This window comes from Sorghum bicolor, chromosome 10 (assembly GCF_000003195.3).
Source record: "Sorghum bicolor cultivar BTx623 chromosome 10, Sorghum_bicolor_NCBIv3, whole genome shotgun sequence".
Classification (NCBI taxonomy): Eukaryota; Viridiplantae; Streptophyta; class Magnoliopsida; order Poales; family Poaceae; genus Sorghum; species Sorghum bicolor.
In genome coordinates this window covers 54495382-54520565 of record NC_012879.2, presented here as the reverse complement: position 1 = coordinate 54520565, position 25184 = coordinate 54495382, and the positions used below count along the sequence as shown (strand labels likewise).

The 25184-nt window shown below is 39.6% G+C and overlaps 1 protein-coding gene and 1 long non-coding RNA gene across 4 annotated transcripts; both read left to right on the top strand.

Moving 5' to 3' along the window:
• LOC8067692 (GDSL esterase/lipase At5g45910) lies at positions 1470–3522 on the top strand. The gene is made up of 5 exons (XM_002438676.2): positions 1470–1868; positions 1940–2167; positions 2394–2542; positions 2635–2911; positions 3066–3522. Exons 1-5 carry the CDS (start codon positions 1592–1594, stop codon positions 3335–3337), a joined length of 1203 nt encoding a protein of 400 aa, XP_002438721.2. The 5' UTR covers positions 1470–1591; the 3' UTR covers positions 3338–3522.
• On the top strand, positions 17149–18226 carry LOC110431405. Of its 3 annotated transcripts, none has more exons than XR_002448903.1 (3): positions 17149–17303; positions 17461–17581; positions 17678–18226. It is a non-coding gene; the product is annotated as an uncharacterized LOC110431405 (long non-coding RNA). The 3 variants fall into 3 exon arrangements; XR_002448904.1 differs by having other exon boundaries at positions 17429–17581; XR_002448902.1 differs by having other exon boundaries at positions 17149–17581.

The following is a 25184-nucleotide window of genomic DNA, read 5'->3' as shown; positions in this document are numbered from 1 at the left end:
TAAAAATATATGTTAGTGATTAATTTAATAATATCTATTTAGTATTATAAGCATTAAAAAAGTTAGTATATACTTGATCATCTGCGATCAGCTAATTTTTCAAAATGCGAGATATGTATTCATTTTTAGAACGGAGAAAAAAAAATAGCCTTGCGCCCTGTGCCGTTGTTCCTTCATGGACCGAAAATCGAAATAAAGCACCGAACTGCTTTTCCAGATGACAAATCGAAGGAACCGAGAGCGGCGGGACGGCGCGTGTGGCCAACTGTGCACGTTAACATAGGTGAAGAAAAGAAATTCAATTAAATATCCATTATTTTCATCAAAGAATTATACATAGAGAATGTATATAAATCCATGTGTATTAGAAAAAATAGATATAAAACAATATGGTATAGATGACTGTTTGCTTGACAGCAAAATTTGCCAACCATTCAGCAGTGTTTTTTCTCCACAACAAATCAGCCAACACTTCTGACAGCCAAACGAACAAGTATCTTTGTCAGCCCAGCAAAGCCTACTATCTCAACATCCTCCATAAATGTATTTCCTCGTCCCCCATCCTCAGTTGAGGTTTCATCACCCACTTTCCAATACATTAAGACTGGCCTTAGTCACATACACAAAAAAAAAAGAGTCTGTTAGCACCCTCGTTCTCGTTCGCTTGTTTTATAAGTCGTACTTTTTCTATCAGTCAACAATATTTTTCTCTTACAATAAATCATCAAACAGTATATTTTTAGTTATTACTTTTCAGACTAGCGAATAGAAGTATCACTAAATATATTGGTTAAGATTTGTTTTCCGTGATCTTGTTACTGCAGAGGACTGTACGTGCGGACAATACCTTCAACAACAACCGTTTCGACATTTTGACTTTTCTAAACTCATAGCTTTTAGTATATATCTAAATATATTATATTTAGATACATAGTAAAAACTATAAATCTAAAAATGTCAACTTATAATTTAGGATAGAAGAAGCCGAATAAAAAAGATTATAAAAGAGAGTTAGGCCTTGTTTAGTTTGCAAAAGTTTTTGGTTCGGGGCACTGTAGCATTTTCGTTTATTTGTGTGTCCAATTATAGACTAATTAGGCTCAAAAGATTCATCTCGCGATTTACAGACAAACTGCGTAATTAGTTTTTGTTTTTGACTATATTTAATGTTTCATGCATGTGCCGCAAGATTCGATGTGACAGAGAATCTTGAAAAAATTTGGGTTTTTGCGGTGAACTAAACAAGGCCTTAACCAAAAGATTATTAAAAAAATTGTAAAAAGATTTCAGACAAATTAACCTAACCGTCAATGAACCCACGGCCCAAGCTATGAAACCATGATTAATCTACTAAAGTTAAATGTGTTTAACCACTAACTTAAAATTCTACCTTTTGCAGTGACTACATTGACTGGAACTCCATTCGTGGCCGTGGCCTTTCAGCTTCAGTTGCAGTTGGCTGGTCCTCCTAACGTTGACGGTTTACCTAGCAGGTACCAGCTACCACAGGAGCACCACTAACGCTCTTGTTCAGTGTCATCCTTCCGCGCCCGTCTCCAGCGCCGCTGATCGACGAAGCCAACAAGAAACCATGACTTCCTATCTTTACGGGGGAGGAGGAAGACGGCTTTTGCTGTTCCCGATGGCGGCGGCGGTGGCTGCGCTAGTTGGGGCAGCGCCGTCGCCGGCGTCAGCGTGCTACACGCGCGTGTTCAGCTTCGGCGACTCGTTGGCGGACACGGGCAACTACCACTTCGTCTACAGCGACGACGACTCCGACCCCGTGCTCCGGCTCCCCTACGGCGAGACCTTCTTCCACCGCGCCTCCGGCCGCTTCACCGACGGCCGCATCGTCCTCGACTTCATCGGTACGCCAGCCACAGCCAGGGCCCAATTTTCAGTTTTGGACTAGTGGTTCCTGATTTTAATTAATCTGCAGCTGATGCTCTGGGGCTTCCGTTCGTGCCGCCCTACCTGAGCGGGCGCCGCGCCGAGGACTTCTTGCACGGTGCCAACTTCGCGGTGGGTCGCGCCACGGCGCTCGCCCCGGACTTCTTCCGGGACAGGGGTTTTGACATCGGCGACGTGGTGCACCTCGACATGGAGCTGGAGTGGTTCCGGGACATGCTCGGCCTCCTCTGCCCCGCCGATGGCCTCTCACTCTCAGGTGTGTCACTGTTTCTTATTGCCGTGAGCATCAGCTGCAGATATTTTAGTAGCGTGTGATGAACTCTTCTTACGCATGTGAGGTGCAATTATTAGTTGTTGATTCTTCAACTGGTATAGATGTATGTGACCTATGCTTAAGAAAATCTCAGTAACCTCACCATGGACCGATCATAGTTCCTGTTTGGTGCTAATTCAGAAAACAGAACCATGTTGATACTGCACAGGTTGCTCGGACGTGATGAACCAATCCCTTTTCATAGTTGGAGAAATTGGAGGCAATGACTACAACCTACCCCTTCTGGAAAGAGTTGCATTTGAGGATGTTGTCACTTTCGCTCCAGCTGTTATCGCCAAAGTCTCTTCATCTATCACAGTGAGTATTTGTTTTTCTGCATCACAAATTATGTATCACTAATAACATTGTACAGATAGCACTGCAATTGCAAATGCATCCGATTTTTGCAGGAGTTGATCAGGCTAGGAGCCAAGACTCTGGTGGTTCCAGGGAATCTCCCGATTGGATGCATCCCAATGTATCTGTTGGCATTCCAGAGTGACGAGAATGAAGATTACGAGCCAGGGACAGGTTGCATTAAATGGCTGAACGAGTTTGCACGGTATCATAACAAGCTTCTCATTCAGGAATTGGAGAAGTTGCGAAAGCTGCATCCTCGTGTGACCATCATCTATGCTGATTACTATGGAGCCGCTACAGAGGTTTTTGCTTCGCCGCAACAATACGGTGAGTTCAAATATCTCTTTTACTTGATTTGACAAAAAAAAAACATAGTACAGATACTCATGGTGTTTGGCCTCAAAAATCAATTTTGACCGTCTTTACAGATACACATAATCTATTACATTGTGGTTTTAACATTGCAATGACTGAGGTTCAGGAATCGAATATCCCTTGATGGCTTGCTGTGGTGGAGGAGGACGCTATGGTGTGTCCTCAGGTGTAAGATGTGGACGTGGAGAATACAAATTATGTGAAAACCCAGAGATGCATGGATCATGGGATGGCATGCATCCTTCAGAAACTGTATACAAGGCGATTGCGATGAGCCTTCTACGAGGCTCTCGTACACAGCCACCGATTGCTACCACCGCCAGTTCATGCATACAACTAAGTGAGACTAGAATATCTTTTGAAGACAAGTCCCTTTGAGACGTAATTTTTAGACTACATTGTATTCTTATATAATATAAAAGAAGTATGGTTAAAGATCAAATGTTTACCTCCTCACTGATAAAACGGTGTGAGGAGTGTGCCACTTCTTTGAAAGCAATTTGACACGCACGCTCGGGGATCCTGAAATTGGTAATTTCCCTTGAATGCTACTCTTTAAAATTTATAATCGCTTGGTTGTCACTTTCATCAAATTCATGCGTATCTTATTTTGGTTGGATTCATTATGGTAGAACCTGTTCACTCTTATTTAAGTTCATGACTTAACGCAACTCATCATAAGTTTTTAGATTTATTCTAGAATTCAACAACGTTGTTCTTCCCATGATAGATATTGTGCTCGTCGATAACAAGATGGTTTAGTCTCAGTCTTTCAATGGTAGGGTACAACCTCTCATTGAGACGAAACTAGCCCCCCTAGCCACTAACCAAAGAAGAGTTAGGGCCGATTGTTTCTGGGCTGGAATACCCTGAAAGTGTTTTGGGTCTGAAATTATTCGATATTCTGTAATGAGTCAAAAATATTCCGAATCGTTTTAGGCCGAGAATGTCTAACCGAATGGGCCCTTAACGAGTTTACAAATCCCTAAAGCTATTTAGTGTAAGGAAAGATAGGGACTTTGATTTGCAGAGAGAAAAGAACATATGACTATATCTTAAAGAAAAAAAGCGCTTAAATTAGTGATCGTAGTTCTTTTCTACGTTTTCAAGGAAAAAAAAAAGAGTACCCGTCATGCTTATGAAAATTTGTGGCATCCTATGGTATTGTTTTTCATTGCACTAAGGGAAAAATGCTTGTGAATTGCCAATTCCAGTTACAAATGGCAGCTGCCTATTTGGTTATTATTTTTTATGTTGTGATTACTGATTGCTGCGTACTGGTCCGGCATTGCCTTTTAAAAAAAAGCAAAAGTCACGTTATTATTAGCTGATGTTGGTATAAAGTGGAATCAATAAACAATGCATTCAACTAAACTCAATCTTAATGATCCGACGGTTGTTCCCTTTTGCTTATTTTTATAGCTTTCTAATTAATTAACCGGTTGATAAATTTGGCAACAAAGTGCTGTTTGAGGCATAGGACTTCAAACCGATTGTTGTAGATTATAACTTTTTTTCTAGTGGTTGTGGTTCCTGTAAAAACATTACGCTATCTATTTGTGTGGATGATACAAAACGTAAAGCATATACCTCCTATTTTAAAGAAGCAAAATTTCTCTCCACTCATTTTTTTGTCCGGTCCTCCTTTAACTGACTCTGTGAATGTGGAAACTACCTATAGCCCTTCACTTTATATAACAGTGCAAGTCTACTTAAGGTAATCTAGATAGCTACTCAATTCATCCTAAATTATAAGACATTTAACTTTTTTATCACCAAGTTTGACTACTTGTCTTATTTATAAATTTGTGCAAAATATCACTTCTTAGTGTGGCTTGGTATATTAATAAAATTCTTCACAAATGACTTAAGTTTGATTATGTTTGCATAATTTTTTTTTGAATAAAACATGTGGTCAAACTTGGGGTTAAAAAAGTCAAACTTTTTATAATTTGGGAGAGGAAGTGCGTATCATAATCCAATTAGATTTCTCTAATTTCAGGTAGCCTGAATAGGAATCTTAATCAAAATAGAGAAATATAAGAATATGGACGGATTAGATCTCTCCGATTCCGAGTAACTTGAATAGGGATCTTAATTTAAGTAGAAAAATATAGAATATATAAATCTAATAAAGAGGAAAGAAGTGTTGCCTTGTTTGTTACTTTTCTGTTCTTTTTTCAGTATTTTTCTGGTTTGCCCGTTTTTACTTGCTCCGAGTATGTTTTGCTTTATGTTCTCATTTGGACGATTTTCACTTGGCTCCAAATATGTTTTGTTTTTTTTCCATGGCTATTTGTGAAGTACATTCCTATTTTTGTCATGACCGTTTTCTACTCGGCTTGGAGTATGTTCAGATTTTTCTTATGATGGTTGTTTTTGGACACTAGCTCGCCTATTCCAATTTATTTCGTGGTTTTCTCCTCCTATTTTTTCGTTCTAATAAATTTAATAAGAGTAAAAAAATAAGGGACCACATTTAATTTTTCACTCCTTAAGAAACAAAGATATTTACCACTAAGTTAATTTAATTTTTGACTAGAACTCATGACTCACGTCCAACAATAATATGATATCTTATTTTGACATATATTGAAATTCGTTGCAACGCATGGGACACATTTGCTAGTCATCATCATCACATCACACTATAAAATAGCGAGTTTTTTGAAGGGGGCTCTCCCTCCATAATAACTGTTCGATCTAAGCGACGTGTTATATTAGCCCTTCATTATTCAAGATCTTACATATAAGATGTAAGACTCCTCTCAACCTAAAACTGTAAGACTCCTCTCAACCTAAGATTTAATATCACGTCATCCTGTGTAGGACTCGATCTCGTGTGTCACATAACCACGCTAGCACACCACCTGAACTCCTCCAATCATGGCGCAACTACCTCCTAGCTCGTGTCCAACATGGATACGCTACCAGCCATTATGCATGGCTTTTCTTCTAAATGCAACATGTGCATGCGTGTATGTGCAGAAATCCAACCACACGACATGTCCCCGCGGCTCGTTGATCGCCGCTGTGTCTCAGTGTTGGTGTTGGGCTAGCCTTGCAGTCTTCATTCAATGGACAACATCCAGTAAGGTAGAGACCTTGTCTAAATCTCTACGGCGGCAACAATGGCCGACGCATATGGCAACAGCAACTTATTAAGCAAACACATGTACACAGCGGAAGCCTTAGGTGTTCCCGGCCCTTATTCCCTCCGTCCCCCTGAATCACCTTTAGATATGTAGGAAGTCAATCATATATCATCTAGAAGTACATTCTAACTTCTATTATTCGTGAATTTGTTCAAGTTGTTATATATATGGAAGTTTCAAACTTAATTTTAGATTAAGATGTATCAGATTATTTAATGTGCAAACGAGAGTGCAAAAACATCCTTAAGTAAAATCCTACTTCTTGTCCCTAAATGTTGGTTGTCACATTTTACGTGACAACAACTTAGACTCGATTTATAGAAAACACGTATAACATTTCTATCTCCAAATAAATTTATTAAAAAAACTAGATTTAAATATCTATCCAATGATACTAATTTTATATTATAAATATTAATATTTTTTTAATAAAATTTTGTTAAAGTTGTTTCTCGGAAAACAAAAATGACAGATATTTAGAGACGGAGGAAGTAGGTCCACCACTAATAATGAAACATACTACGTAAAACACGTACAATGATGAACTCAAAGCCTATGACAAGGCACACGTACAATGTTGAACTCAAAGACTATGACAAGGCTACAATCATAGCTGCTTGTGTCTATGTGGCCTCTCGACCGAAGGCTACAATCATATCTATGTGGCCTCTCGATCGATCTCTTCATCAATCATCAAATTAATAAAACGCGAAAAAAAGCACAACTTGGTGAAGGTTAGGTATTTTATTTCTATTCTTATCCAATCTTTATAATATTGCTAATAGGCTAGGTTCTTTGCTCATGTATACATACATGTATTTTAATCCTAATTAATCTCTAGCATAATATTTATTGTGTAAAAATATTTTGATAAACACGTGCGTGCCGCACGTGCATGTTTGCTAGTATAGAAAAAAAAATAGTATGCGCTGCCTCATTCACTCCTTTTTTTTATCCTTGAAACTGTAATTGCCAAATTTCTGAATGGAACCAGACATGGTCTTCAGCCATGTTGCATGTATTTTCAAAATTTGCTCCTGATTCGGATCGTGATTATTTATTGCGGTCAAGATATTTTATAGTAGAACACTATTTTAGGTCATTTGCTAACCGTATCCTAATATTTTCAAAACGACCCCCTAATTTGGGTGGGACTATTAATCGCTTCATTAAAAAAACATAAATACTCGCCCAGATCGTCTCTCTCCACCCCGCCGCCACCATCCCCAGCCCCCATGTTTCGTTTCAGCCAGATCCCAGAAGCGCAAAGCCGGCGCGATTCACCTCGCCCACACAGTCAACCATGGCCATGGGCCATGGCGGCCGCTCGTCCCCTTTCAGAGAGTCAGATATGATGCCAATCGTCTTGGGAGGTATAATTAATCCCTAGGAGATTGATCTGATCAAAGTATTTATCATTCTAATATTTTGTTGTATTTGTCGGATGATTGTGCAAAACTGCTGGTGCTGGTTAATAGCACCAATGTCAGGACTTCGATTTGTAAGTAATCTCAGCGCATGCCATCCTGCGTAATTTTGGTGCAAGTGTTTTTGTTTGGTTTATGTGTTAGTTTGATTGATGTGCACATGTTATATTGGCTGTCTCTGTACGGGTGGATTATCATATCTACCACTGCCTGCACATGTGGTCATTCTTTTGTAATCGTCAACCTTATTGACTTTCTCTATTTACTCTATATAAAAAAAACTTGTGTGCAGTAAGAAATTCTGTTAATTGTTCTACTGTAGTTAATAACTGTGAACTGCAGAAAAGTTCATTAACAAGCATTGCTTTGTTCAATTACTATGAAAATGTTAGCTCTAAAAGAACCCTTCAGAAGCAGTTGTTTTGTTTTTCTCATTTTTGTATTGGGCATAAACCATGGTTACTCTGTTACTTCATCAAAATTTCCCAAAAATTTTAAGCTATTATGTGAACTGGACACTTGTTTAGTTCACAAAAAGAAAAGTTTTTTTTTGTATTATAGCACATTTGTAACTATAACAATTAGTGTTCAATCATGGACTAATTAGACTTAAAAGATTCATCTCGTAAATTATATGCAAACTGTGTAATTAGTTTTTTATCTATATTTAATACTTCATATATATATATATATATATATATATATATATATATATGATAGGATTACGGTTCCTACCAGACACACTGCGCAGGTTGTATGGGTGAGAGGGTGGTGGCGCTGGACGGAACGCTCGACGGCGGCGCTCCGGCGCCGTGGTCGAGGGAGAGAGAGAGCGGAGGCGCAGAGAGGCAATTAGGGTAGAGAACTCCCAGCTCCCTTCAGGAAGCCGGAAACAATAATATGTTTCTGCTTAATTATCTCATAGAGTCTTACAAATATATATATAGCCTTCTCCTAATAATTTATAAATCACCCCCTAAATAATAATAATATTCCTAATAACAGATATAAAGATAACTGGGCTTGCAGCCCCCCTCCCAATGTCAGCCTAGCCCTGGGCAGATCTCCTCCTATATGAGATGCCGGTCATAACAATATATGTCCAAACATTCGATGTGACAGGGACAAAAAGTTTTTGGGTGGAAACTAAACAAAGCCTTATAAAATTCAACATGTTATGAGTCTTGAAAGAATGACATGTCTACCAGCTAAAGATCTGGTTTCATCAACATATGTGTCAGCCTGCTGATCACACCTGCAGATTTCAGAAATCATTAGGATTTGTGGCAGCAACAAGTTTTAACTGACATTTTATGTTTGATTAAAAGAGTCACAAGAGAAGCCCTTGCAAAAGTTGTTCAAACATCACTTGCATTGGGCATATGAAAATCAATCATTGTTTCTCATTTACGAGCACACCAATCAAATGTCCCTTGTGTATCCGGTAGTGGCACGCCATTTGTCATATTTGCAACAAGTTGGTAATATTAGTACCCTTCAACCGACAAGTGGTTTTCCTTCTGTGCCACTACCTATTTTAAACTCTCTATGGAATAAGATAGCTCCTGCTACATTTCTTTGGAAACATCACTGAATCTTGTAGTAGATAAAAGGTATTGAGATGAGACCGGAAATTACAGCCACAAGTTGTATCAAGTCTAGGGCTGGTTGATGTAACTTTTGAAGGGAAGGTTGACACAATGTGGCAAAGTTGCTCATCTTTCTTAATTTACACCTTAAATTTTTTGTTGGATTGGGTGCGCATGATTTTCAACTATTTCTATCTCTCTGTATTGCTAATAGCTTCTTTTCTGACTAACTAGTTGACAAAAGCTGTTATTTAGATGTGATTTCTGCTATTTGAGTTTCAAGACTTAACACTGTCTTGAATACTACTATTGATATCAATGAAAAGGTACCCAGATTATGGAGGTTTTACATAGACAAAGCGAATCAGCATTTAATCATTGCAATGCTGATTGGTTGATGAATTTGTTTTAAATAAATTTGTTTTTGTTTTTCAAGAATAGGAAACACGCCTTTCATTGTGAGAGACACTTTGAGCTTTTTTTAGACTAGAAATATTATACTGATAATGTTACTGACAAGCTTAGCAATAATGATTCTGCTTAGTTTAGTCTGCTCTTTTGGTAGTTAACTTTTATCTTATGGACCTGAAAAGAACATTACATTATTTGTGTCGGTGAGGTGATATAGATCTTAGAAGTATACTACGTTGCAAGATGGTAAAATATTCTTTTATGCTCTAATTGATTAGGTTGTTTTTTCTTTTTTTTTAGGAAATTATTGTTGTCAAAGCTCGGAAACTGGATGGTCTTGAAGAAGGCTGCTTGATGTTGCATTGCTTACCTATAAGGTTGGTTTGGAGCTCAAGGGTTTTCCAACCAGGTGCATCCTTATTAGATGACAGTCTTTTTCCCTATAAATGACTACTCTATGAACCGTTTAAGTTGATGCGCTAATCTATTTTATGGTACTTTTTTATAATTAATTATATTTCGTGTCACTCAATATCCCCCCCCCCTTAGTTATGTTGTGCTGCATAAAACTACGTTCTACTTTTTGCACCTATTTTCCCCTGTTTTTGAAATACGCAGTGCCTAATGAAGTTATTTGCTGAATTTTATAGTTTGGTTGCATCCATGTCTTTTAGAAGTGGGAGACACAAAGGAGCCTGGGAGAAAGCGTCGTCGCTTGTGTATGTAGCCGCAAGGGCTATCCTGCGGGACCCATAATGTTAGTTGGTAGTGTTGCTAGAGAGTTAATAGTTTTTGTCCCTATCCGATCAGCTGGTCGGGCCATTTAGGTATAGAAAAAGTTCGGCGTCATCCTCATTTATGCACGCCTCTTCTTCCTGCGAGACTTTCTCCTCTCCAGCGCCTCTTGTTCATGGAGCTCACATGGTTGACAATTTCGAGTTCCTACAACATAATGCGAGATGGATCCCACCAAGGAACGTGTTCCTGATGGATCACCTTCGATTGATCTATTTTCCGAAGTAACGGTAGTGCATTCTGTTGGTATTCTTTGATGTGGTTAGGATGGGATTTTCGAGGTTCTGTTGATCTGTCCTCATGGTGGGGTAGGGGGATGGCGGCCATCGTGGGCACAGTAGGGTGTGGATGGAGCTCTGGCGGCCACGGTAGTGGCGGATGAGCTTCGTCCACACCATACCGCGCCACGGTAGGGTGACTGGTGGTGGTGGCGCTTGGCAATGTTCTACAACATATTTAATGCAAGAAAATGTTTTCTGAACACTCATTTCTGCTTGCTCACTTGTCCTTTCTCTTCGGCTTCTCCCTCTCTTCTCCAAATCCGTCTGCCTTAGAAGGGAAAATCGTGAAAGGTAGGCTGTCAAGCATGCCCGCCACCATTCCATGTTTTAGCATAATAAAAACTACTTCTCTCAGCAACTTTAATATTTCTTATTCACATAATTTGGTGGACATACCAATGATACTAGTGATAGTACTAACAAATACGACATGGGACCAGCAAGCAAGTAATCTCCATATATAGTTCTAGTTTTTTGTGTAGGTTGCCTCTACATTTTTATCAACTTATCATCGACCAACTAGTACCTACAGAATGTGTCTATGCATTTAACACACTCACATGTAAGATTTGCAAAAGTCGTACAAGATTAAATCAACCACACAAGGATGCTATATTGAGGCTATGAGATTTGGGGGGCTGCTTCATATGCCAGAGACGTGTCTCAGGAGAAACATGATATTGGAGCTTGCAAACACAAACCAAGTCAGCAACCAAAGTTTCAATATATGTGATCAATATATTACTATTAATCTAGAGGATGTCAGTAATATAATGGGACTAGTGATTGAAGGCTATGATGTAGACAAATATGTAAAGGAAACAATGCAGAGTGAAGAGAAAATTGTGGACATTGAATTGTATAAGAGGTATGCCAATGCAAACACAAGCTCGAGCTAAGCAGGCTGGAAAAAAATGATATCTACATCAAAAACTCTAGATGATGACTTGAAAAGAGCCTTTGTCTTGTTCATAATTGGTGTCGTTCTAACAACAATTACACAAATTCATGTCCATTGGAGTTATATACAAGTTGTTCAAGAAGTAAAAATTATTCTGAAATAGAATTAGAGTCAATTCACTCTAACCCATTTATTAGACTTAAGCTATAATAACAAGACACGTAAACAAATGACCCTACAAGGCAATTTGGTTCTGCTACAAGTTAGTTTTATATGGTACAACAAACACCTATAAATAGTGTTCATTTTTGGTCCTACATATTTTCCTCATTTTGTTTATAGTTTTGGTAATGGGAGTGTGTCATTGTGACTAGCAAATACGGGATCAGTATGACAAGATAATCCAACCACCACTGATGGTGTTCTATAATGAAACCAATGCTATTGCACGAACAAATGCTTTTCTGAAGGAGAGGATAAATGGAGGAACTGTAAGTTTCCAAACATAGCATCAATATGGTGTTGTTCTTACACGTACAATCTGTGGTGTAAGGACAACACCATATTGATGCTTTGTTTGGAAACTTAGAAAAGCATTCGTTTGAGCAATAGCTTGGTTTCATTCTAGAACACCATCGGTGGTGCTTGGATTGTCTTGCGTTCTTGACCCTGTATTTGCTGGTTGCAATGACGCGCTCCTAGTACCAAAACTATAAAGAAAATACGTAAGACCAAAAATAGACATTGTTTATAGGTATTGGTTGTATCATGTAGAACTAGTAGAGCTAAATTGACCTATAGGGTGGCTTGTTGACATGTCGTGTAATTATGACATGAGTCTAATAAATGGGTCAGAGTGAATTGGCCCCAATTCAATTTCGGAATGACTGATACTTCTCGAACAACTAGTATATAACTCCAACAGACATGGGTCTATATAGTTGGTGCTAGAATGACACCAATTGTGAACAAGACAAACGCTCTTTGAAATCATCATCCGAAGTTTTTGATGTAGAAATAATTTGTTCCAGCCTGCCTAGCTCGAGCTTGTGTCTTGCATCGGCAAACCTCTTATACAATTCTGTGTCCACAATTTTCTCTTTGCTCTGCATTGTTTTCTTTACATATTTGTCTATATCATAGCCTTCAATCAGTAGTCCCATTATATTGCAGACATCCTCTTGATGAATAGTAATATTTTGATCACATATATTGAAACTTTGGTTGCTGACTTGGTATGTGTTTGCAAGGTCTAGTCTTTGGCATATGAAGCAGCCCCACAAATCCCATAGCTTCAATAGCATCCTTGTGTGGTTGCTTTAAATTTTGTACGCCTTTTGCAAATCTCATAGGTGAGTGTGTTAAATGCATGGACGCATTTTGTCGATGATAAGTTGCTAAAAATGTAAAGGCAACTTACACAAAAACTGGAACTGAATATGCAGATTAACTACTTGCTGGTCACATCTCATGTTTTTAGTACTACTACTAGTACAATTAGCATCTACTATAATTATGTGAACAAGAAATGTTAAAGTTGTCAAGAGAAGTAGTTTTTACTGTGTACATAAATCTGGCATCTTTCAGATCCTTTAGCGCTAATACCAACTCTTTGATTATGATTTTTGCATAGGGCAAAAATATTATTGCTGATGTGGTTGCTGGTGCTGGAGGAGAGGATGTAGTATTGACACATGGTGCTCCTAGATATCCTCTTTGACCTAGTTGGCAAGGTGAGGCACAATGCCATATTTTTTGGCATTATTATCCAGTAAACAACTAATGTTACTATTTTTGGAATCGTATATTTTTAGCTCACTAAAATAAATGGTACTCTGAAAGATGTGACTTTTTTGTGCTTTTAGATCTTTTCTTTTTGCAGATTCTGTATTTTGAATCTATCTAGATGGGTACTATAAATAGATGAAGAGGAATCTTCTCTCGTGTTAAAGTCAATGATTCCAAGTCATTGATCCTAATGATTGTTGTAGAAAAGCTTCGTGTGCATCTAGAGCCAAAAATGGCACCTGGGGAAGCAGTGTGGTATGTTTAGAGTTTAGGAGGTATGTGCCATTTGCCAAATGCAAACACTGAATCATTCCAATTGGCTACACATACATTTATTGGTGAAGGCGACGTTGAATTATACATAGATAATCATATTATCAAAGACTTCACAAATTTTGTGAGGAACAAATTTGGAGATGTATGCACATTACTTTCTAAGTTGCAATTTAGCTTATGGTGGGTTATAATGGCCCATCCTATTTGTCCTTTCAAGCTATCACTGGAGCAACTTGTAGCACTTAGTTGGCTCCATGATAGATGCACACATCATCATCATCATCAATTGAGGCTTAATATACAACAGGACATAATTGATCTGGTTGCTAAACTTTTTAGCTCTTCTGCTTCCCACATGCAAACACCTATGCTGCTCATTGGCATCAAATACTTGAATCTGAGTTTGCGATGTTACTTTTATTTGAATTTGCCAGGTATTTTCGTGCTTTAATATTTGTATAATTCAGTTGTATCATTAGCCTTTTTGTGTTGTCCTCTTAGATGCGCTTCAACGGAATCTGTGGAAGGAAAGAAATAGGAAAATCTTCGAAGACACAGTCAAGCTGGCGCAGCAGGTCGCCTTCTGGACCAAAGAGAACATAGTGCAAAGACTACCGGCTATGAATTCTGTGCTGCCAAATTAGCACCCGGGGTGTTGTTGTACATAAACCTATTTTTTCCTACTTAATTGAGCGGCAGAGCTCTTCTCTTTTCCTTAAAAAAAAGAGTATGTACATATATGTGTATTAAAAAATAGAATAAAATAACATGGTACAGAATGTATATGCATACATGTATATTAGAACAAAATAGTATACAAAATAACATGGTCTTCACAAATTAAGGCCAAAACAATAGCCACTATTAGGTGCTCTTCCTTCCATCTTCGTCGGCCCAACAAGGCCCATTGTCTCAACTTCCGTCCTCGTGTGTGCTGCTGGTCTGGACGATGGAGAAGGAAGCAGAATTAGCTTGGACTTCTTGGTGGCCTGAAACAGGGCCTAGTACAGCAGCACGTAAAGGGATGCGATTGGCTTGGCCGGTATTTTGATTCTTTATTAGATGCAAAAAAAAAAATATTTATGATTCACCAAAGGGCCTACAAGCTCACAGGTAGCCGGCCCATTCAGTTCTAACAGCAACGAGATTGCTTGACCAAATGTCTCGTCAAGTGCGTGCTTCGGATTAAAAGAAAAAAGGTGTGTGTGCTTCGGCATTTTGTTGTTAACACTATATCCTAATGTAATGAAGCCGCAATTCTTCTATATTGAGAGAGAGAGAGAGAGTGAACAAATAAAATAATGATGTGATGCGAACTTAGACATGCTTCTTTGTACTTTTCTCTTTCATTTTCGTAGAATCGTAGTGCTAACTTTTTCTAGTGGTTGTGTGGTTCCTGTAAAAACATTACACTATATGTTTGAGCACATGATCTTTAGAGGGTGTTTGGGATTGCTCTGCTCTACGTTTTTCAGCTCCGCTTCACGTTTTTTAGTCAAACGGTTTCAGCTCCACGCACTCAGTTCGAGAAAAAAGGGTGGAATTGTGAAAGCACCTAAAGAGGTACTCTACGAACTCTAGTTTTTTGTGGAGCTGCTCCATAGTGGAGTTTGTGGAGCAGAGTTCGTGGAGCAGTGCCAAACACCCCTGTCATCTGTATGGGAGGATTATATTATTATCTACCTGTTAACTGCACTCTTTTAAAAAAAAGGTAGTATAGACTAGACTCTGGAGTCTCTTTTGTAATCGTCGACCTTATTGACCTTCTCTATTAACTCTATATAAAAAATCTTTCTGCACGGCACGAAATTCTCTTATTTTTTCTCGTTGTTCGAGTTAATAACCGTGAACTGCAGAAAAGTTCAGTATCAAGCATTGCTTTGCTGAAATTGTTAGCTCTAAAAGAACCCTTCAGAAGCAATTGTCTGTTTTTCTCATTTTTGTAAGTGCCTAAACCATGGTTATTATACTCTGTTGCTTTATTAAAATTTCCCTAAAATTTTAAGCTATTAGGTGAACTGCCAACTCACAAAATTCAACATGCTATGGGTATCGAAAGAATGATATGTCTACCAGCTAAAGAGAATGGTTTCTATCAACATGTGTCAGCTGCAGATCGCAGCTGCAGATTTCAGAAATCATTAGGATTTGTGGCAGCAAGAAGTTTTGACTGACACTTAAAAATATCAGAAGAGAAGCCCTTGCAAAAGTTGTTCAAACATCACTCGGCATATGCAAATCAATTACTATTTCTGATTTTCGAGCACATCAATCAAATGGCTCTTGTGTACTATCCGGTAGTGGCAGGCCATTTGTCATATTTGCAACAAGTTGTCAATAATTACTCTTGAACCGACAAGTGGTTTACCTTTTGTGCCACTACCTATTTCAAACTCTCTATGGAATAAGATAGCTCCTGCTACATTTCTTTGGAAACATCATAGAATGCTGTACTAGTTAAAAGGTACTGAGCTGAGACCAGAGGTCACAGCCTCAGGTTGTATGAAGTCCAGGGGTTGGTACCTAGATGTAACTTTTGAAGGGAAGGTTGCCACAATGTGGCAAGGTTGCCCATCTTTCTTAGCACCTTAAAATTTTAGTTGGATTGGGAGGGCGTGAACTTCAACTATTTTGATCTCTCTGTATTGCAAATTTCTTCTTTCTGACTAACCAGTTGACGAAAGGTGTTATTTAGATGTGATTTCTGCTATTTGAGTTTCAAGGCTTCACACTGTCTTGAATACTACTCATCTTGATATCAATGAAAAGGTACCCAGCCCAGATTGTGGAGGTTTTACATGGACAAAGCAAATCAGCAGTTAATCATTGCAATGCTGATTGGTTGATGAATTGAATAAATTTCTTTGTTTTTCAAGAACAGGAAACACGCCTTTGGTTAGTGCGAGAGACACTTTGAGCTTTTTAGACTAGAAATATTATACTGATAATGTTGCTGACAAGCTTAGCGGTAATGAATCTGCATACTTTAATTAGTCTGCCCTTTTGGTAGTTAACTTTTATCTTGTGGACCTGGGAAGAACATTACATTATTTGTGTCGGTGATATAGATCTTGGAAGTAGACTACTTTGCAAGATGGTAAAATATGCTTTTTATGTTCTGGTTGATTGGGCTGTTTTCCTTTTTTTTCAGGAATATATTGTTGTCAAAGCTCTAAAACTGGATGGTCTTGAGCAAGGCTGCTAGATGTTGAATTGCTTCCCTTGTAAGGTTGGTTTGGAGCTGAGGACTTTCCAGCCAGGTGCATCCTTATCAAATGACAGCCTTTTTCCCCTCTAGATGACTATTAAGTCAGCTAAATGTTCATATTATTTTCCAGAGTTCCAGGATTAACCCCAAGTCCGTAGCATTGCAATTGCAATAGGACCTGATGTTCATAGGTATACTGTATCCACATCTTTGTAAATTTATCTTGAAGTCGTACTCTGTTTGCACTCTGTTTATCTTGAAGTCAGGTCTTGTTTATCTTGAAGACATGGTTGTAATTAAATTATCTTGAAGACATGGTTGTACTCTGTTCATAGGTATACTATTCTGTTTGCATTGCATATACTGGTTGAGTCCTTTTTTTTTCTTTTTGCGAACAGGTTACTGAGTCTTTTGATGCATGGAGAACTCTGCAACTGCAATATAAATTTCTTTCAGGCATTTAATCCTCTCAGGATGTGAACAGTTTAGGCTGATGTACCAATCTATTTAATGGTATTTTTTCTAAAGCTGGTAAACGCCTTATCTATCACTCAATATTCCTCCCTAAATTATGTTGTGCTGCATCAAACTACGTTCCACTTTCTTCACCTATGTTCACCTGTTTTTGAAATACGCAGTGCCTACTCAAGTGATTTGCTGAATTTTATAGCTCGGCTGCATCCATGTCTTTTAGAAGTGGGAGACACAATGTAGTAGCGCTAGCATCTCAAGGTCCAGTTGCGCACACACACATCTACAGAGTTAAAAGGAGGACCCTCTCAACAGTTCAGGTTTTACGAATGTAATTGTTCATACTGGCTGATCCGTCAATCATTACAGGTCAGCCTTTCTCAAAGCAAACATGCACCTTTGACCTTTCGTTGCAGGGCTGCTTTTCTAGTCTCTGGGTGAGTGCCCGCAGCCATTGCAGTATTGCACTTGCACGCGTGCTCTGTCAGTCACGTCACTCGCTCGCAAGTCGCACCGGAGGACAAAGACAGACTGCACTGCATTCGGAGCTGCACACAGCAAATGAAACAAAGCTGTGGCTGTTACAATGCCAAGACAGACTTGGCATAATGGCATATGGCATGTTTGCAGCCACTGTCCTTACCCAGATGAACTGATGCTGAAGCTTGTAGACTGAGGCTAGCCTTTGAGCAGGTGAGAAAATGATTCCAATAACATCACTAGCTGGGGCCGTTTGTTGAAGTAATTGAAGCCTGGATTGGTTAATGATGAGAGTTGATGCATGCAATTGCTTGGGTGTTTACACACTGTTTCTTGTGTTCTGATTACAAAGTGGCTAGGTGTGATTCCTGACAGGGTGTAGGAAATCTTGTGTTTCTTTTAGGTGGTGCTGAGTTGTTATATATGACAAATATATTGGTCTAACCTGATTGTCCGAACCTGCCTGGCCATCAGGCTATGTACTTTGTGTCTTTGTCCTTCCTATCTTTTTTTAGGGTAATAGATTATGAAGAAATAGTGCTACTGCATCACTGTATGGTTCCAATCATTTTAGGCAAGGAAATAGTAGTAAGCTAATCTGATTCCTGGCTATCAGTCCTATTCTGATCTCTTTGAAAACCATACGGCTGCATTTGTCAAACCGGAGCAGTACTGGCTGGTTCTCAAATGGTAAATAGGATATAAACGTAGATCTGTAGATGGATGAACTTGTACCCATCAATTCATTAATTCCTTGCAAGGTTTCAGTTTCACCCGCTGCTGGTTCAGTTTTTTACTGTGTTACTGAACCACACACAAATCCATGACCTCTGCATTACTGTTTGAACATGCACGGTTGGGTACTGGGTACTACTCAACTAACTCTAGTAAGGCCTTGTTTACTTCCACCCAAAAACCCAAAAATTTTCAAGATTTCTCGTCACATCGAATCTTTAGACATATGCATGGAGTATTAAATATAGACGAAAATAAAAACTAATTACACAGTTTGATCGAAATTGACAAGACAAATCTTTTGAGCTTAGTTAGTTCATAGTTGGACAATAATTACCATAAACAAACGAAAGTGCTACAGTGTCGCGAAATATTTCTCATCGGGAACTAAACACGGCCTAAGTATACCTTAGCAACCAAACACATGTGATGGAATGTAGATCATTAGATCAGGAACAACCAGGTCCTAGGAACTCAGCATTACGTATGTGTGAACTAGACTGACTTTTGTGTGATCCAAATTCTAACTAATCACACCAAGTTGGGGAATCTTTGGCCATCCACTTGGCAAGAGGCCACATCAACCGGGACTTTGATAATGCATATGTCAGTTGACACTAACCATGCATGCAGCTAGCTAGCTAGCTTTGGAGGCAGGTTGCACAGCAAAGCACACAAGCAAGCAAAGCCGGGGGGGCGGACTCGGGACGCGGTTGGGAGCAAAAGGCGGGGCCTTTTCCGCTGTGCCCCTTGTCCATTGCGCTTGGATGCTCGCTGGTGCCGTTTGCAAGGCTCATCAGATGCTGCTGTGTGCAGGCGACCCTATTAGCGAAAGGTAAAGGAGACCACGCATGCATGTGTTGTTCGACCGACGATCGATTGACTCGATCGATGATCGGCGCACCATCCATCCATCCATATCCAGTGTCGTGTGTGTTCATTCCTAACAATGGCCTTTTGGCTTACTACTGTCACTTGCACTGAACTTTGCCTTTAGCGTTTCATGGTTGTTGGCATGAAGCTTCCGTCAGGCCCATGGCCGGCCATGGCTGATGGTTTTTGGCACTGCATGCATGTTACTGGCCAGAGATGACCACCAGATAGGCCATATAGATCCATAGTGCCATACAGGTAGACGTAGTAGGTGAAACAAGGACGGTGGGGGTTATTTTACAAAGTAACCCTGCATGCAAGTATGCAACTAAACACACAATCAGTCTCGCTCTCAGGGCCTAGTATTTCTTGCTGTCCACAGGAGAGGGGAAAAAAAAAGGTGGTGGCGTTGACGGACGAGTGTGCCGTGCGGCATGCATGCACATCTACGCGCGCGGCTGCATGCGCCACACGGCGATGCCCAGGAAGGAGGCCACCAGGATGCATGGGCACGCCGCTCGCCATGGCCTCCGATCCGTCACTGGAGGTCTGAAGAGAGAGCAGGTGGATGCCATTCATGGCTAGGGTTTATTGTTTTTGGAAAGGGTGGGTGGATGCCTGCCTGTTGTACGTGCAGGTGAAGCCAGGAGCAGTTAGCTGCAAGCAAAGCTAGCTGGAAGGCACTAGCTAGCCAAGCCAGCAACGCACGCATGCACACTAGTGGCTGCAGGCGGCGACGGTAGCCCGGCCCTGTCCTGTCGCCAGACGATCGACGACGGCCACGGGGCCGCCGGGGGGGACGAGGACGAACGGCCGGACGCGGACGGGGTGGACCATGCATTGCCGTGCGCTAGCTCCGGAGGGAGAAATGGCTAGCCGACGGGGAGACCGCATGTCTTACTTACCGGCAGCGGCAGAGGGCATGGATCGGAGGAGGACCACTGATGACTGATCGAGCACTGAGCAGTAGTGCAGGGAGATTTAAATTTCCCGCAGGAGATCGATCCAGAAGCTATAAGGGGAGCGGCAGCAGCAGCTGGCACGGCGCCCCCTGCCCGAACCCTGTGCCAATAGATGTTGCTGTGGTGGTCAATGCACACTTATTTACACACCCACCAACCGGGGTGGTAGTACTGGTAGATCGCGGCAAGGTTACGGCCGGCCCGGTACGGCGTCCGCGGTGAATTCCTGGTCCGGACAGCCGGCGGCGCGAGAGCAAGAACGGTCTCGTCACAGACGTCGAGATATTGATAATATTGTCAGGTGATTTGTTAAAGAAAAAAAAAATTATTGAATGACAAATTTGAGACGTGGATATTCCTGCCACTGCTCACAGGGGCGCCAACAAGCGCCACGGCCCACGGGTGCGCGGTGGCCTTGTCGATTCCCCTGGCTCGGCTAGGCGCGGCGTGGCATGGCGTTGGCGTTGGCCTCTGCCTGTCGGTCGCGGTCGCGGCCAAGCGAGAGCAGCGGCCGGGAAAACATGTGACCGCGTGACGGAGATGGGACGTGCCGTAATCGGTGCATCACACACTTTACTTGGCACTGTCGTTTATATGCTTGTCGATATCTCCACCAGGGTTTGCTTTGCAGCTAGCAGCTATACTAGTACCGAGTGTTTGGTGGTGACTTTGTACGGTCCGGGGGTGTGTGTTATCGTTAATGTGATGGGGGCAATGCTCTCGTATGGATTAGATAGATAGATAGATAGATAGATAGATAGATAGATAGATAGATAGATAGATAGATAGATAGATAGATAGATAGATAGATAGATAGATAGATAGATAGATAGATAGATAGATAGAGCTCGTAGTCAAGTAAACTTTGTTTCCACTATGGTAACAGTAAAAACTTCAAGACCAGCGTGCTTTAACTTTTGATACTGGTACAGGTAACTACTGAAGCAAAGTTATACCAGGGGACCAGGACCTTTTTGGATACATACTCCACTAAAACTAGCTTACTTAATTAGGTCTTACCAATTCATTAGCAACTTTTACCCTGCTTACTTTTGCTAGTATGTATTCCTTCCATCCCAAATTATAAGTTATTCTAAAAATCTTGGAGACCAAATTTATATGGTAAGATATTAATATTTATAGTGTCAACTTAGTATCATTACATTTTTTTATTAATTCTATTTTCATAGTCTACATATTTGATGTTATAGATCTTTGTAATTTTATCTATAATTTTGGTCAAAGTTAAGATGCTTTGGCTCTCCAATATTTTTAGAATGACTTATAATTTGGGATAGAGGGAGTAGTTACTATCTATATCACTTGCATGTTTGGATCTAACGCTGTTAGTTTTTTGTCGATAGCTATTACTATTACTACACCGGATCCAAACATGGTCTAAAACATAACACAGCAAGCATTTGAATTTAAGGATAGAATGTGCTCGGTTAAAGACCCATTTTAACCCTTGCAGGTCCATCATTTGGATAGAGTAGGAATATACATTAGTAAAAAAAATATCTTAGCTTTTTACCCTGATGCTTGTTTAGTGTATGTATACAGTAGTACTCCCTCCGGTTTCTTAAAGAATATCATTTTGAACAGCGATACGATTTCCAAAAAACAATTTTGACCATTACTTTTTGCTATAAAACATAGTCAAAATATACTTTTATGAAACTACATTTCGAGATGAACTACTTACATCACTTTCGTATTTTCAAATTCAACTCAAAGAATTTTTGTGTAGCTAAAATTTAAAATATTTGACTTAAGACAACATAAAAACGACATTCTTTAGAAAACTAAATAGAGTACCTCTTAGTGTCAACGCACACATTAGGCCTTGTTTAGTTCGCAAAAAATTTGGTTTTTGGCTACTGTAGTACTTTCGTTTTTATTTGACAAATATTGTCTAATCACGGAGTAACTAGGTTTAAAAGATTCATCTCACAAATTACAGATAAACTGTACAATTAGTTTTTATTTTGGTCTATATTTAATGCTCCATGCATGCGACCAAAGATTTGATGTGACGGAGAATCTTGAAAATTTTTGAGAAGTAAACAAGGCCTTAGTTAACCTAGATTCCGCTAGCATTAAGCAACCAACATGCCCAGAGCCAATTTTTTCCACTGTACGTACCAGCCACGTACGCATAGATCAGTCTGTATCTTGCATCACACTTTACCGCTTGGCATGGTTGTATTTGTCTCTCTCTCTCTCTCTCTCTAGGTTTGATTTGCTGCTGGCGCCTCTGTTTTATTTCTCTGTCTGAATGTAATAACCAGGAGTACAAGTGTTGGTGATAGCTTTATTTGTACGGCGGCCTCGCCGTTAATGTGTGATGCAAGGTCATTGCTATCGGAAACGGAGTTCAATTCGTACTGGTTATATCCAAAGTTAATGCCAAGTGATCTAAAGTAATGAAGTATAGGTAGATGAGCATTCTTTCCTTCCACCATGGTAAAAAAAAAAAGAACAATACAGCACTGCCTTTCAACTGATGAAGTTTTGTTCGGTTAAAGTCCCTTTTAACCCCGTGCAGGTCCAGCAAAGAAGATGGACTTTTGGATACAGCAGTAGAACTATCTTTTTACCATGATGCTTGTTTAGAGTGCTCCTACCTCTTAGCTGCAACCGGCCCACACATTAATTAACTGTAATCCAGATTCCATTAGCATTAAGCAACCAACATGCCCAGGCCACAGAACCAATGATGAAGCCCTAGGACGACGTTCCCGGCGAGTCTATAAAGATTTTGGGGAGTTTCAAAAAGAAAACATATGCACTCGAACACAAAAGGACAGCACGCATCAGCCGCAGTACATTACATGAATCCCAGATGAGACGAGGACGGGCCACTTTTTTTTTTTACCGGCCCAGGAAAACCTTGCGATCGAGTACCAATCTCATATCACGCTCGCATCATGGTGACATAAGTATCTCCCGTCCCATGTGGCCCGTCGTGCAGTCATCACGTGCAACGCACTGCACTCGAAAATCCAAAAAATTTATAAATTTTTTTATCACATCCAATCTTGTAGCATATATATATATATATATATATATATATATATATATAAAGCATTAAATATAAATAAAAAATATTAATTACATAATTTATTTATAAATTACGAGACAAATTTTTTAAACATAGTCCATAATTGAATAATATTTGTCAAATACAAACAAAGTGTTGTCAAAATCTAAAAACAATTGGATCTAAACAAGTTCATAGTTTTGTTGCTATCCTATACTATTCCGCCCCGCGTGCCTAATTAAATCATCTTAACTTATCTTTGATCAACTGTAGTCCTAAAAGAAACTTTACATAAAAAATTATTTTTTAATATTACATAAGTATATCATTAAGTTGTCTTTTATGTAGCATTTCTTTTTAGTGCCGTAAATATTGCTAATGTTTTCAATATACTTGATCAAATGTTCAGAACTGCAGTTAGATTTTTTTTTTCTTTCTCTGACGGTGGCGGTAGTATGTACTCCAAACTTGTTTACTTCCAATTTTTTTTTTAAAATATAAATAGTGACACTTTCGTTTGTATTTGATAAATATTGTCTAATTATGAACTAACTAGGGTCAAAAGATTTGTCTCGTCAATTTCGACCAAACTGTGTAATTAGTTTTTATTTTCGTCTATATTTAATACTCAATGCATGTGTCTAAAGATTCGATGTGATGGAGAATCTGAAAAATTTTGCAAAATTTTTTGGGAACTAAACAAGGCGTACAAATGACTTTTGCTTGTTGGCTCATTTCACATCGGATTTCTAGTTTGATGTGTCAAATATTGTTCGCTGATTTGTAATGGGAGAAAAACACGGTTAAATAACAAACAGATTCAACATCTCAAATGAAGAATGAATGTGTAACGTGTTAAATCCTGAAATAATAATAATATATGAAGCAGAAAACCCGAAACTTTTCCTTTTATATATTGACCAAAAGAAATCTACCAAAACAACTCATGTTTCATTGACAACGACTTTAATTAAAAATAATATATACTCCATGGAGTCTGGAAGTGATCATATTATTATATACCATACCATTAATTTTCTCAGAAAACACACGTGCCTTGTTTTTCATGCATGACAGAAAATCTTGTGCATGGACAACAGAGCATGTCTCTCGCTCATGCATGTATTGTGTCAGCTTGTACTTCTTCGTCATCTCTCCCTGTACCGCTAGCTGTACGCACGTACGTGTACGTAGACATATATACATACTGGCTCACCGAGTACACACATGCATGTTTTATTTTTGCGCTACAACTTCGTCGTACGTCCTTCAGAGATATATACGCCACTGCAGTGGCACAGTGCCTATGATGTTGACCAGTTACAAACAATAATCCCATTACACCATGCATGCAGCATGATTCTGAAATTATGACCTAACTGTCATACGTAGCATCATCTTGTTGCATGCATATGAACGACCACGGATTCTCCTCCAATAATGCGTACGTATAGTATAATAATATGTTTTTGTCCAAAACTGTTGGCTCCATGCATTCATGACGTTGAACAAGCAACAAACTCGAGCTGGAAAACAAAAGCATAATCATTTCCTCGATCGTGAAAGCGACTGCACCCATCGACTTATTGATTATTCTTGCTGCTAAGATGTCATGCATGTGTATATATAAATGTGATGGCCAATTCAAACGCATCCATGCATTCCGAAGACGATGGACCGAGCAAAAGCTAGCTAGCATGCATGCATATGAGCACGACCACCCAACAAGCGTACACGCCATGTGACAAGGAACATGTGTGCGTGCGTAGTTCGTGGCCATGGGACGACAGACGTGTACATGCTACGACACGACAGGGCAGCGGCGCTCAC